The sequence below is a fragment of the Pezoporus flaviventris genome, unplaced genomic scaffold (genome assembly GCF_033815535.1).
Source record: "Pezoporus flaviventris isolate CSIRO_AGI_PZ_B2104156 unplaced genomic scaffold, CSIRO_AGI_Pfla_v1 ptg000002l, whole genome shotgun sequence".
Taxonomy (NCBI): Eukaryota; Metazoa; Chordata; class Aves; order Psittaciformes; family Psittacidae; genus Pezoporus; species Pezoporus flaviventris.
Window position 1 is genome coordinate 45,263,738 of NW_026892550.1, and position 15,161 is coordinate 45,278,898.

A 15,161-nucleotide genomic window follows, 5' to 3' on the forward strand; every position below is an offset into this window, starting at 1 on the left:
TAAGCCTAATGGCTGGAAAAGTAAGTCAGGAAGGTGGAAATCTCAGTTCAGTTCCAGCTATCCTATCAATTGTTCCCTACTTTTTGTGAGTGAAGGTATTTTTCTGAACCTCAATTTTCCCAACTGTTATATTGAAATAATAATAATGGTATTGTAGCTTTTTGCAAATTGCTTTGGAATCTTTGGGCTGAGATGTAAAGTAAGCTCAGCAAATCCCTTCTGTTACAACCAGAGGAAATATTTAAAAACTTACTCCCCTTATAAAGTTTTTAAATGCATGTACCAGTTGCAAATCTCAGGTGATATTTGTTGGAATTTGGTGAGGTTTTGAAATGTTTCTGTTTTCTAGGTGCTGAAACAATGTAATATCCCCATTGCCTTTGTAGGAAGATATATATGGTCAAAGATTTGTGTAATCTGTAATCTGTTAAAAAAAAAATCATCAGTTTCAATTCACCAAATTCTGTTGCTATAAAAAAGTAATAATCAATTTTACAGCTGGCAATCACTGTTTTGCTTTTGTACTATTGTTATATTGATCTAAAATACTTCTGTAGGATTTTTTAGCCCTGGAGATTGCAAAATTCCGTTCATTATAGAGCAAGTTTTGACACTTTAATGTTAATACCAACCCTCTCTTATAGACGGACTAAGCAGATAAAAAGAATCACTGCAAATTATTAGGCTTTGATAAAGTTGTTACAGAATAGAGAGAGAAAGCAACTGTTGTGGAATCGTGATTGTCATGTTCAGTGTTTCACTCACATCCTTTCCTTTTTCTCCCTCTTTTGGCTCAAGAACAACAATCACTTATACACAGCAACCAGGCTGAAAGCAGCAGAACTGTCAGTGGGAGAACACCAGGACCTCCTCAGGACCCCAATGGGCCAGGTCAGCTGTTATAATTACTATCACATCTAACCCAATCACTGACCACATGACTCACTAAGGTCACTGCAAAAACAATTTGGGAAAAATCCCTGTGTGCTGAAGGGACCTGAATGAACTGTTAGAATTTCTAGTCATGGTTCAGTGGTATGTTTCTCTGGTAAAGACAGGCAGAAGAAACTGAATGTAAAGGTACCAGTAACTTAGCATTTATAGAGTGTCTTGTGACTAAAGAAAACCCAGGAAAGTCATTCTGCATAGAAATATTTAAACTATTATATTAGAGTAAAAGAGAGAATACTGGAAAAAAAAAACCAAAACAACCAAACAAAAAAACCCAAAACCAAACAGAAAAAAAACCAAACCAAACCCAAATCAAATCTAGGAGTAGCATAGACCAGCATTAGGCATAAAAGTAAATGTAGTGACATTAACTGTATTATCTGAATATGTGATTGTTGTTTACATATTACAAAAAGTGGTGCTTTATTCAGAGCTATTACAGTTGTGCTTCAAACATTAGCAAGGGCAGCTTAGGTGTGTTTTAAGCTACCCTATCTAGGATGATCAAATAGCTAAACAGCACAAGGGCAGATTATAGCTTTATACAGATGTTTGGGACTGTTTCTTATTACACTATTTGCTCACTACTGTGTTTACTTCAGCCTATCTAGACTGTGAGGATTTGGAACACGTCAGTGTTTTCTTGCAAGGGTGTGTACAGACCTCAGCATTGTAAGAGCTGGTTAGTAACAATAATGCTTTTATTCAAATAGTGATCTATGTTGAGAAGTTACCTTAGGTGGCTGCTGCATGAAAAGCTTCTTCGCCTCTTAGTCTCTAGAACTGTTGAGTGTGCTCACTTCCCTTTGTATTTATTTTCCATTACCATTTGTATGATTTAAAGTTTACTGGCACAAATGTTCCAGAAAATTAATTTCATAGTTGTCTGCATAAGTATTCATGGAAATGGAATTTTATTAATGCCAGGTGTGTCTGCACACTCACTAAACTGGGAGCAGAAACAATCATGGTTTATCAGACCATTCCAATTAACCATGAATTTAAATATTAAGTGTTCACTAAAAGGAACTATGAAAAGGTATCCATGATTTAGAGGTAGGCAAGTAGTTGTCAACCTATACTATGTTCCAGTTTGTACCACCTGGAGATGTGTATGCCTTTGAGGGTATAGAAATATTGGTAATGCAGAATTATTTGGAAAGTCTGTACTTGGTGAACTGCCAACAGTGATATAACCCCCAACAGAGAGTGAGCTGCATTTTTCAGGTATATTTTTGGTGGCAAATTAAATGCAAGTTATTTGACAGGATTCTGTACACCCTGTTGATTGAGCCTGTAGTTTACATGGGAAAGGAGCCAGCAGCTGGACAAGATGTGAAAGATAGTGTAAAGGAAGCATGTTCCTTGAACTTTCTTAATACTTCTCTTTTCTCTTGAATCTGTCGATGTTTCGATTACGAATGTCTACACTGGCTTTTTGTGTAATCATCAGCTGTTACACACCATGGTGTAATTGTCACTCATGCAGTTGGCCTATATTCAAAAACATTTTATGGAACCATATAAAAAGAAGAGTTATGTTCCTAGGTATGTGTGTTGCAGTTGTCAATATAGTGTTCTGGTGCTGGGATATTCACGCATACTGGGAGAACAGGATGTCAGAATTGAGACTGCCACAGGGTTTTATGGAGACAGTACACATGTATGTGTTTATGTCCATATATGTGGGGAGGGAGGAGGAGAGCTCCATATTAATTGCTTTTCAGTTCTTTTTAAATCAAATGGGGTCAGTTCAGAAGGAAAAATACCTGTTCTGGCTGTGAACCCTGTGAACACGACTTGAGCCCAGTGTCAGGACTGACAGCCCTGGTCTGTCATTCTATCAGCAACTACCAGGACTCTAAAAGCCAAATTCCAGCTCCTACTATGCAGCTATGCTACTTATAAACCTCACTTTCAGGTTCATCTGTGTAGTTTGACTGACAGAAACTGAACTGAAGAAAGCATTGCACCTGGCAGGTTGGTTATCAGTTTGGGTGACTATGCATGAGCCAGTAAAGAATTCAAATCACTTTCTCATAAAAACAATTCAAACAGGAGCAGAAGTGTCCAGGTGTGTCTGCTTGTCACAGAGCAGTATTATGATGAAGAGTATTCAGACAAAAAAGATCTTACAATGGCTTGTCTCCACATTGCCACTGGGGAGAATTGCTACACTTTAAACTAGGTGGTTGAGTTACGAACACAATTTTGTATCTGTGTCAGTAGACATGATGGGCAAAGTAAACAGCTGAAGGTACTAATATTCTAATCTAAACCAGCCAGCCTTATTCACCAGCTTTTACCACGTATGAATTTCAACATGCCTTTACAGGAGGGCATTCTCACTGGTGTTCAGCATGCTTCATCTGCACTGAGCCGTGCATTCAGTAAATTTTCAGGGTTTTCCCAAATGTGTTGAGTTAGATATGATACATGTATTTGTTACATACTAGAATTCTGAAGAATAAAAGTCAGGTCAGAAGAATATCTTCTTTTACATATAACTTGCTTTTTCTTTTTTTTTTTTTTTTTTTTTTGTAGTTTTTACACTCCTGTGCTTGCACATGAGTCCTGGTTAAAACTGTTCACTGCCATGGGAATAGACACTGATGCCATAATCAAAAATGACACAAGATCAATAGCAATACTATTGCTGTTTTATTGTAAATATACTGTAAATTTTTTGTATGCACTGCTAAAGAATATCTTGCCTAGCAGTTTATTAAACCATAGTATGTCCTTGATCATGTAGGGTAATATATCATGTGTCTAAGGTAAGCCACTTAGGCTGAATTTTTAGGAAGTAAAGAGATTTTTGTAATTTTGCTTACAGTAATTGAAGCATTTTATTTTGATCCAACATCTTCTGAAAATCACAGACTAAGTCCCATTCCTGTCAGCTGTCAAACTCAGATGGCTACCTGAAGTCATATGGAGTCCTAATTTGCATGGACCAAGGCCATCATCATCACTACCTATCTTAAAAGGGTGCCTGTCTTAAAACCAGATCTTTTTATACCTGAAGGGACTACAAGTGTCAGGATCAATTTGGGCAGGTTTTAAAACAAACTTGACTTCACAGGTTGAGCATCTTTTCTGAATGGCAAACTAATGATTATTCTAGTCATTTATCTCTTAGCTGTTTTGTTGCTGTGTTGAACAAGCCCTTATTGTGACCCCTATGCTGAAAAGATGTTTTCCTTCAAACACAAGCCTTACAAATTCATCAAGTTATGTTATAAATTGTAAGTAAAAATCAAGGTTTTTGTGATTGTGCTAAAGGAGATAGACTAACTGAATATACTGTAGGATACTAGGTGGAGGAAAAATGGCATTATGCTGATTAAAATATGCTAACCATTCAAAATGCTCTTGGAGAATTACAAATACTTTATAATGGATACAGATGCTTCAGTAATTAGTTACTGCTGTGCTTCTGAATGTCACTAATGTACGATACATGACAAAAATCAAGATTATTCACTCAAGACTAAAAATTCAGAAACTTTTCACCCCACTTCCAGCTAATGTGTGTCAAGTCAATTATACTTTCTCCCCGCAAGTGTTTTAAAGGTTTGGGATTTTTTTATTCTCATCTTGTTCTCTGACCAAGCACTTACACAAAAAATGAATGAGAGGATTAGCAGCCAGGAGATGAAACTGACTTTTCTACAGAAGAAGGTTGACAGCATTGCTGCTGCGATGAATGATGTGAGCAAAATGCTTTCTTCTCTGGAAGGCAAAATCAATGAAGATAAGGGCAGAGACTTGCAGTCTTTTCTGAAAGGTAAGAAAAATAAATTAATGTAATAATTCACGAAGTTAAAGGTGTCAGAAAAAAACAAATGCTAAAAATATTCATAAACTATCCTGTTCTATTGCTCAACATTTATGGGAAGAATTCTCTTAGTTTCATACCATGGTGGAGGGATTTGTTTATTTTGACATTTGTTATGGTGTCTTTTGTAGTAACAAAGAATTTACATTCTTGGGCACTGCATCATCTACGTGATAACTTAAGCCACAATCGAGACATTTTCATTTACTTAGAGCTTCTGCAAATATTCTTATCTTTGTTTTTTGTTTATATGGCAGCTGCTAAAGGATGTACTATTTGCTTTGCTATCAAGTCTAAGTAATATTCTCTAATACATAATTCACATATGCAGGGGAAATGTATAAGGGATTCTGTGGTTGTTGTATCTATAACATTGTAAACATCCCGCTGAATAATCTGCCTCTGATCATATTAAGCTACCTTTGATAAACATCTGTACTCTTCTGTGGTAGATGAGAGACATGGACAGGGATCAGGAGGCTGGGCAAACTCTCACCATTAGAATTATACATTCATTCTTTGTGAATCCTGCAGCTGTTTGTTTCCCAACTACAAATGGTGCTTAACAATCAGATTGAGACTGATGCTTTCATTTCCTTAATATACAATATTTTTCTCATGTTTCAGAATTTTTCCCCAAACTGTTTGTATTATGCACTTTAGAATCCAGAAAACTTCCTATTGTTTGAGAATGAAATGAGGGAACTGGAGCTTCTTACATTGAAATAAAAATAAATCAAACATTAAGTGCTTTTGTATATCCCTCAAATTTACCAAGTGTGGTCCTATTTCTTCTATGTTCAGTCCTCTGAGTTGCTTGTGCCACATGCTAGATGGCCCTCTTGTTCCCTGGATCAAGTTGATCCCATTTCTCACGTAGGTGACCTGCTTTCACCTCTCCACATATTGCTAGATGGCATTCTTGACCCTTGGGCATACACTTAATTTGTCTTTGAATATTTCACATTTCCCTTCTGCTTTCTCTTCATTCTTTTTTATATTCCACTTGTTCTAGCTGTCATTTCCATTCTATTCCAAGACCATTCTTTTGCTGCATCCTGTACTTCTGCTTCTTCATTCCCTTTCTATTTTTAAGGGTCCAAGTTCTAATTAAAACATGCAGTACAAAAGACCCTGTTATTTCACAGTTCTCTGCAAATGTGTTTCAAGCTTTTATTGGTTTTATTTGCAATGATATATATTATACCTGCTTAGATGAAATCTCCAGCTGCTGGCCCTTTTTTGATTTATGTTCTCCATCTATCTCCTAATCAAATTACTAATGAAAATACAGCTATCAAGTACTTTCCTTGACTCAAATTGTGAGTCTTCCAATAGAAGTTATTCTTGGCTTGTATACAGGTAAACAGCAGGAATGAGGTGAGGAGGAGAGAGAGAGCAAGGTTAGAGTTTCTCTTGGCTTGTATGTGTAATGTCAAAGGGCAACTGCAGTTTCTGTCCAGGGAATATCAGTCAGTCATACTCCAAGTGGGCAAAGAGCATCCTATAGTAGCAGGAGCTGGACGAAGTTTTCACGGTGTCTAACCTGGTACAGATGTGCAGTATAAGAATATCAGACTTGCTAAAAATTACTCTTAGGAGTTCACCTGAAGGAAAAAACAACTTTCCCCACTACCACTGCCATCCTGAAGCAACATGTTTTTGAATCACAGTTAACTCTGTAGTTGCTTCATACTATTCAGACTTCTTCCTACCTCCCCTGCTTTTCCATTTTTTTACCATGGTGCCCAGGTCCTTTACTCATATCCTTTAATCAGTTTTCTTACCACAGAAATTCTTATGGCTGCCCAGCTTTGTATCAGGGTTTGTTAGGAGTGAGGTCTGTTTTTCTGAACAAAAAATTCAGTACCATTTACAAAGTTGTTATTTCTTGGTTTCTTCTGTAAATAGACTTCGGTCCCACAGACCTGTCATCTGTTTATACAGAGCCACACTCAATGAAGTAACTGATATGATCCCCTAATCGGATTAGTGAAACCTGCATTTTTAAAAATGGTCTTCGGTACTCAGGAGACTGTTCCTACTTTTTACTTAGAGAAAATAGTTTGATGTTTCCTTTTAATTTAGTAAACTCTGCTTACTTCTCTCTAGTCTTTCTTCCTCCTTTCACTCCACATCAAGCCCTTTTATAGACTTCTTTCCTCTTCATTATTAAAATATACACTCCTTTGAAAATGAACTCAACAATGGAGTGTTAATCACTCCCAAGTCAGAAATGTCATTTACGGCTGGATATATGACCTTAACTCAGTCTCCTGTGTACATACATTTATTTTGCACATTATTCTTCAAATAATTGAATCTACAAAGGGAGTATATGTTGACACAGAGTAATTACACACTTTGGATTTCAGCCAGAGAGTTAAAATTAAAATTTATAATCTAATAGAAAGTGCAAGAGATCTGTAATGTTCATAGGTAATTTGGACCTTTCTATTTCAAAATGAGCAACAGAGAAACTGAGTTACATTCACAAATTCTCAGCTCAAGCTTAAGAATATACCCAATTGTCACCTACAGCAGAAGTTTGGATCAGGTCTTTCTGTGGAAGGGCATGCTCCCACAGACCCTAGTGAACTTTGGAATACCACTTGCTTACCACATACCTAGAGTCCTAGCCAGTAAGTAAGGGAGGGAAACCCAAAGCTGTCTATCAAGTTCCACTCTCTTGATAACAAAACCAAAAAAACCAAAGCTGAGCTATGTTCCAGATGTGAATCTACTAAATAGAGTAGGAATGTGAGAGAGCAAGAATGGCAGTTTCTTGACTGTCACAGGAAGAAAATACCAGTATAGATCCTGTGAAAGACCTCTTGCAGCAGGATGGTCTGTTATCAAGATGTGTTGCTGAGATGGAGAAATTTAATTAATTCCTCACAGAAGGTGTAGAGTAACGTTGTTTCTTTCCAAAGCCATTGAACTTTTCTTCACAGCTGTTAGTGTCTTTTAAAGCACAGAACATTTTTCAGCATCATAAAGCAACCCGACCAAGTCATAGTCATTAGTTACAATGGTTTCTCTACATGTCAGTTATTTTACTCTGCATTCATATCTTGGTTCTTCTTCTCAGCTGCCAGGACATCGTTATTCTCAGGTATCTTTTCTTACTGTTTTTCCTTCGCTGAAGTTCACTGACAAAGCTCTTTGTGCAAAGTGTGCATGTTCATGGGTATACATCTGTCCAGGTATTTGCTTGCTGTTGAGGCTGTAAAAAGTGAAATAAAGGCAATCTCATTATTATCTCTTCGTTATTTTGTTTATATTTTGTGCAAAAATTGCTGTGGCATCTGTGACCACAGTTGACAGTAGTTGAGTTTATTGCTTAGGAAACTTCATGCTATATTTCTGAAGTGGCTCTTTTCTAGGTTAGCAAACTTACTGCACCTGCCTGTTAAATCCTGCCTTGAAAAAAAACACCACCATCTGAAAAAGTGACAGATTTATCCCTCAGGGATCATGGGTGTTTACTGTCCGTTTTACCAGAAATAATGAAGACTGAGAGTCATAATTCATAAAAAGCAATTATAATCAACTAGTTTATCTGTTTCCAGCTGGAAACACACAATTCACATGGATCTCCTGAGCAGAAGTAGGACTGGGCTTCTCTGTAGCTTGCTGAACAAAACCAGTTTTATTTGGAATCCTTTTGCACCCTTGGAGCCCAAAGTTGTGCTGGGTTTCATGGGTCTGATTTCCTTCCGTTTTGCGGCTCTTCCTGAGAATGTATTTTAAAATAAGGTTTCAAAACATGCCTTGGTGTTTTAGAGATGAAACAATAAAATCCAGGGTATGGATGTAATTGAGAGGAAAATAGAGGAGGGCAACAGAGAATTTCTACCTTTACCAATACAGCTTTAATTGAAGAACGGGTGGTCATGGAGGCATTGTAGAGGCTGAAGGGTTTAGCCGTTATAACAAGAGATGGCTGAAAGTGTTCATAGGCTTTAGAAAAAACATGAAAAAAATGTTTTAGCTGGACATAGGGGCTACCTTTGAAAAACAAATCAAAACCACACATCTAATTTCATACCAGAGCGGAACTACTGCTCTAATTAACTGAGAAGTGTGGCAACACTCTTGATGAACACTGTTTTATGACTGTCTTATCAAAATACATCTCCCATATAGCCTTAGATGGGTTGTTATTCACAGGAGCAGAATTCCCACATGTTCACCTCTGCCCAGTGCTTTTCAGGATCGGTATTCCTAGGAGTATTCCTAGTTAAAGAGTTAGTATGCAAGACTAACTAAAGATGTGTACCTTCAAAATGTCTGCCTTTTGCAGCAGTTGTCTTGTTGCTAACTTTAGATATTCAGTAAGGCTATTCTTTTTATTTGCTTCTTTCTTACTATAGCATGTTGTATGATCACTTAGCACATACACTAGGAAGGTAATCTCTTCTTTCACTTCTTGACCATAACCTTGATAAAGCAAGTGTTTTTTTCCTTACTTTCCCAGTGGAGAAAGGATACATCATTTTCTCATGAGCAAGCCACAAAAGCACACAGAACTCCCCATTTCAGTGTTCAGAAACAGCTCAACTAGGAGATACCACATGCAGAGTCTGAGTTTGCCCTTTCAAAATAATAGCAAAACTGCCATTGATTTTGGAGAAACAGGGATGAGTCTTTAAATACTGTTATCCATTCTCTGCATTTATCAGCTTTAAATTTTGCTCTATGGATCGGTAAATAGGGGCAGGGATGTGTGTGTATCTCTTCAGCAAAGCACTGTGCTTACTCACATTGTAGAAAAAAATTTTGATATTACTATAATTGGTTTGATTGTTTCCCTATTTCTTCTTTTTCCCAAAGGTTTCAAATCCAGAAATATTAACGAATTAGTCAAAGACATTGTCAGAGAGCACTTTAAAGGAATTCAAGGTGAAATGCAAGAAAGCATGGCTCAGATTTTCAAGACGATATCTAGTTTGTCAGATGATCTTGAAAACACAAAGGGATTAGCCAAGCATCTGAATGAAACCCAGCAAAAATTTGTTCAGGAGAAAGAAAATGGGCCAACAAAGCTTGATATTCTGGAGCTAAAGAATCATATAGTGCAGATGAAAGAGGAACTGACCCTCACTTGTGACAAACCTATAAAAGCTTTACAGGAAAAGCAGAAAACCTTGGAGGATAACTTGGAGCATCAACAGTCAAGAAGTGTAATTTATTATGAATCTTTAAATAGGACTCTTACTGAAATGAAAGATGCTCATGAACAACTGTTATCAGTTGAACAGTTTTCAAGCCAAAACATCCCTTCAGATAAAGTCATGGAGTACAATGTTACAGAGTACATGTTCACTTTGCATGAGAAAGTAAAGAAACAAGGAATGATGGTGCTGCAGATCTATGATGACTTAAGAGTCCAAGATAGCAAGATCAGCAATCTCAGTGTTGCACTAGAAAATCAGAAAGACTCTGTTCTGGGGGTCTGTGATGACATGTTGTCAGAGAGCAGGAGGGATTTCCAAATGCAGCTGACAGCAGCTCAAGAGAATGTGCTTATCCTAAACAAAAGTCTCTCTGACCTGGTTCTTCCATTGGACAATAAGATGGACAAAATGAATGAGCAAATTAATGATTTGTGTTATGATATGGAGATTCTCCAACCTTTGATTGAACAAGGGATACCTTTTAGTCTGACTTCAGAGTATGAACAACAAATTCAAGCTGAAGAAATCAACAAGAAGCTTGAAAACCTCACTGCTGTTGTTAACAGAATGAGTTCTGCAATTAAGGAGCTTTCCAAAACTCAGGAAGGACTTAAAAATGAATCTCAGGCTTATCAGGAACTGTTTGAAAGTCATATTAATGAATGCTCCATGGAAATAGAAGAAGGATTAAACAAGACCATGATAGTGATAAACAGTGCTATTGATTCTATTCAAGATAACTATGTACTGAAAGATACGCTACATGCTCTAAGAAATGAGACTGAAGTCTGCTGTGGCAGAGCTGAGAAACTGGACAGCCTCCTGGCTTTCATTCCCCAATTTCAACAGTTGAATGAATCCCTCCGGATGCTGCTTGTTGGCAAGAAGTATGAATTTTCTTTACAAGTAGCACCATCCCTTTCTGATCTTCCATATGAGGAGTCTGACAAAGTTATCCTCCACAATTTCAGAAGACTTTTCTATATTTTAAATGATACATCATTAAAAGTGGACAATCAACAACAAGATATCAGCCGCCTGGAAGAAAAGCTACTTGATTCTGTGGAGGAATCAAAGGACCATGAGGTTCGCCTTCTGAATGTAGAGTCAAAAATTTCCAAGTTTTTGTCAAACAACTGTGCGTCGCTGAAAAAACCCAAAGCAGCCTCAACAGAGAAAGAGCAAGTGGTCTCACTTCAGCTCCAGACACTGAGTTCCAGGATCAAGGCCCTGGAAGCCAAGTCAATCCGCTTCTCAAACATCATTCCACTTCTGAACAAGACTGCTCACGAGGCCTGGGGGCTGTGTCATGATACTAACAGCAGCATCCATAAAGTGAATGCAAGTATACCTGTGCTAATTAAACTTGCTCAGCCAGATATCCCCCTCCTGCATAGAGGCCTCAGAGAGCTCATTGAATCTTGCTTGAAATAAGAGCAGGAGCTATTTTGACAAATTTAACCCAGCATGTTGACATATCAGTTGCAAATGCTATGAACAACATCACCAAACTTCAGAAGCAGGTGAAACCAGTTATGAAGAAACCAGTCCCAGTGAAAAAAGGAGCAACAAATGTTACCATGAGCCTGGCAAGCCGAAGTCAGAGAAATACGGATAATACTATAGATCCAGGTAATGCATTTTACTGTACTTAAAATTAGAGTCTTTGTAATAAAGGCCTATGTAACCGTTGTGATGAACTGAAGTGGCAGATCTTGACTGAAGGTGAATAAAAAGTGCAAAAGAGAGTTTCAGAGGAACTTGAGGTTACTCTAGTCTCTTGCTTATAAAAGATGATGCACTAAGACATCTAGAAGCTCCATTTAATTTTCCTTAAGAAATTCACATCTGATCAGTTTAAGATACATGTGCATGCACACACACTCAGCTGAGTACCTGACCTTTCAAACATAACTGTCAATTTAGACAAACTCTAAACTACAAGAATTTTGTGCCTGCATCTCAATTAGCAATTTCAGTAAAAAAACATGCAAGCTGGGAGAGTAATCTGGAGTTGTGTCAGTACTTTGCAGTGTCAGTGGGGACGAAGCATATAAAAAACCTGAGGCAAGTGAATACACCAAATCACTGAAATGAGGCTTTTGCTGACTCCTTCAGTAATGCATTGAGATTACTAGTGCAGTTACAACAGTGTGTTCTTGCAGAATCAGGAGGCCAGACAATAAAGTAGGTTTGACTCAAGTCCATCCAGAGAACATCTCAGCTGAGTAGAAGCTGCCATTCTTAAAAAAAGATGTTTTGAGTGAGATTTGCTTCTGAACTTCAATTTAAACATCATTATATGAAATGAATTCATGTGGATGAATTCACAGAAATAGTAATGGAATTATGAATTTTGGAATCAGATGAGTGAAAACTAGTAATGTAAGCTAATATTTTATAGAAATATAATTTCTGGAAAAATACAGAAAATGATGAGTGATTTAAGTTTCTAGAAATCCTCGAAGGACTCTAATTCACATTAGAATAAGTGAGACAGATCCTAAATGGTAGAGAGATGTCCAGATACTTTTGAAGACCTGTATCTAACTATTTTCTGTAAAGTATTCTTAAACTTACAAACATTTCTGGAACTATATTTGCACCATGTTATGAGCAGATGTAGGAGCAGTAAGAGCTACCACTGTTGTTCATGTGATAAGACCATGGGCAATCTCCTTTTCCCTCTTCACGCCTCTTCTCCCCATTTTCTTCCCTCATCTCCTTCTGTCTTAGGTACAGGCACTTTTCAGTGATCAGTTGAAAGGATCCTTTATGAAGTCCCAGTCCCATGAGTAGCTTGACTTCTGCTGAAAGCCATCCCTACTGAAGGATTTCAGTCCTTGGTTCTCATTTCAGTTAACAGAGGACAGACAGCTATTCCAACAGGCAGTCACACCAAGATTTCCCAAATTCTTATTATAAATTAACTTGAATATTTTGATATTAGAAATAGCAATTATTTTTCAGTCATTTCTGTTTTCTGCCTGTTTGTGCCACTGCACAGGATGGAAATTCAAAACCCTTGATCACAATTAAAATTAAGGGGAAATGAAATATGATGCCTTTAATCTTTCCGGAGTCTTCTACTTTATTGGAAAATGTCACTAGTACTACCTGCCTGGAGCGCAGGAAGCTGCCACCTGCTCTGTTCTTTTACTCCACATTATTGAATTAATATATTTCCTATTTATTATTTATTTCATGCTGAATTTTAATAAATACCCACTTGATAACACTGGAAGTATGCTTACTCTTACAGAAAGTGCAGATGTTGAAAAGCCCTATTTTTAAGCAACATTTCTACATAGCAATGTTTATGCAGACTTTTTCATCAGTAATGAGCTTTTGCACTCAGTGATATTTCACGCCTAGCAAATTCATACGTTACATTACTGTAAGTTAAAGAAGTAAGAAAGATCATTATTCTAATTAACAAGTATATTTTACTTCTCAAGGAAAGCTTTTTCTCTCAAGTTCCAGGAGCTCATCCGGAGATATGTGCTTATTCTACTAAAGTTTCTAGAAGAAACCCCAAGGCGTAACTGGCTAATTATAAAATGTATTTGATCTTAGATTGTCTTTTTTCAATTAAAAACAATTAGAACAAAATTCTAGAAAAAGGTGAATGAAAATTCTCATTGATTCCAGTATGTTCAATATTTGATCCTGATGTAATAGATTGGGATTTGCTTTGGCTTTAATGTGTTCACGATTTGGCCCTGAAGTAATACTTAGTAGTTATTTGAAATCAAGGGGAAAGAATGCAAGTTTGCATTCCATATGAAGGGACATACAGGTTTGGAGACTTCCCATATTGTGGAATGGATTAAAAAAAAAGGTGTATATCAGCTGAAGGCTACAATATGTGTGTGAGGGACAGAAAATCTAACACTTTTCCTGATATTGAGCTGTATCTGCAACCTGGGGTGAATAAGAAAATGATGGTCTTAAGACAGATTCAAGCATTTGAAAAGGGGGAGGTGACAGCTTTTAAAGAAACAATATACAGTAAGATTTTTATTAGTCTTGGATATGGATTATGTCTGTTCTTACCTTCCAATGAACTGTTCTGCTGCAGAAATGTGTGATGCAGCATGAGGGCAGCTTTGCTCAGTTCCATTTTCACATTGCCATTTAGTGCTGTGCCTGTTCTCAAGAGAATCTAGAGGCTGCCATGCAAAGGTGAATGCAGTCTCTTGTTGCCTGTCTTGTACTAGTTGTGGTTTGCTTTTATTCAGATTTCCCATCAACATGAATAACTGACGTTGCAGCTATGTTATATTTATGTATGTAGTATGTAATAACATGTTATGTTCATGAAGCTCCACCTGGGGATGGATGAGGAACTGCCTAAGAGTGTATGGGACAGGATTAACGGATGTGCAGGGAAAGGTGACATTATAGTGGGGGTCTGTTACAGGCTGCCTGACCAGGAAGACAAGAGTAGATGAGGCACTGTAGAGACAGATAGGAGCAGCCTCACACTCACAAGCCCTGGTCCTCATGGGGGACTTGAACCACATTGATATCTGTTGGGGGGACAACACAGCAGGGCATAAGTAATCCAGGAAGTTCCTGGAAAGTGTTGGTGGTATGACAAAAGAGCCAGCAAGAAGAGAGGCGATGCTGGTTCTCACCAACATGGGGGAACTGGTGATGACCATGAAATGGTGGAGTTCAAGGTCCTTAGGGCAGTGAGAAGGGTGTGTAGCAAGCTTTGGGAGAGTGGACTTTGGCCTCTTCAGGGATCTGCTTGGTACAGTACCATGGGATAAAGACCTGAAAGAAGAGGAACCCAAGAAAGCTGGTTAATATTCAAGGATCACCTCTTGCAAGCTCTATGTGACAGAGGAGGTCAGGCAAGAATGCCAGGAGGCCTTTATGGATGAATAAGGAGCTCCTGGGCAAGCTCAAATACGAAATGGAAGCCTACAGTTGGTGGAAGCAAGGGCAGGTAGCCTAGGAGGAATATGGAGAAATTGAGCAGCCAGAGGTCAGGTTAGAAAACCCAAAGTCCTGGGTATCTGCCCAGGGATATCAAGGGCAACAAGAAAAGCTTCTGTAGGTATGTGGATAAAAAGAAGACCAGAGAAAATGCGGGCTCTCTCCAGAAGGAAACAGAAGACCTGGTTACCCAGGACATTTGCCTTGGTCTTCACTGGCAAATGCTCTAGGCACACTGAAAA

At 37.9% G+C, this 15,161-nt stretch overlaps 1 protein-coding gene and 1 long non-coding RNA gene across 2 annotated transcripts in view; one reads left to right on the forward strand and one right to left on the reverse strand.

The window, feature by feature from the left end:
- MMRN1 (multimerin 1) overlaps positions 1-15,161 on the forward strand; it is a 44,377-nt gene that overhangs the window by 23,425 nt on the left and 5,791 nt on the right. The window contains 4 exon segments of the mRNA XM_061477334.1: positions 799-891; positions 4,568-4,741; positions 9,629-11,392; positions 11,395-11,604. Coding sequence (XP_061333318.1) covers positions 799-891; positions 4,568-4,741; positions 9,629-11,392; positions 11,395-11,604 — 2,241 coding nt within the window.
- The window catches only part of LOC133281607 (uncharacterized), a 94,636-nt gene that overhangs the window by 12,481 nt on the left and 66,994 nt on the right, over positions 1-15,161 (reverse strand). The window contains exon 2 of the long non-coding RNA XR_009747553.1: positions 4,575-4,734. This is a non-coding gene — a long non-coding RNA (uncharacterized LOC133281607). The remainder of the gene's footprint in view (positions 1-4,574; positions 4,735-15,161) is intronic.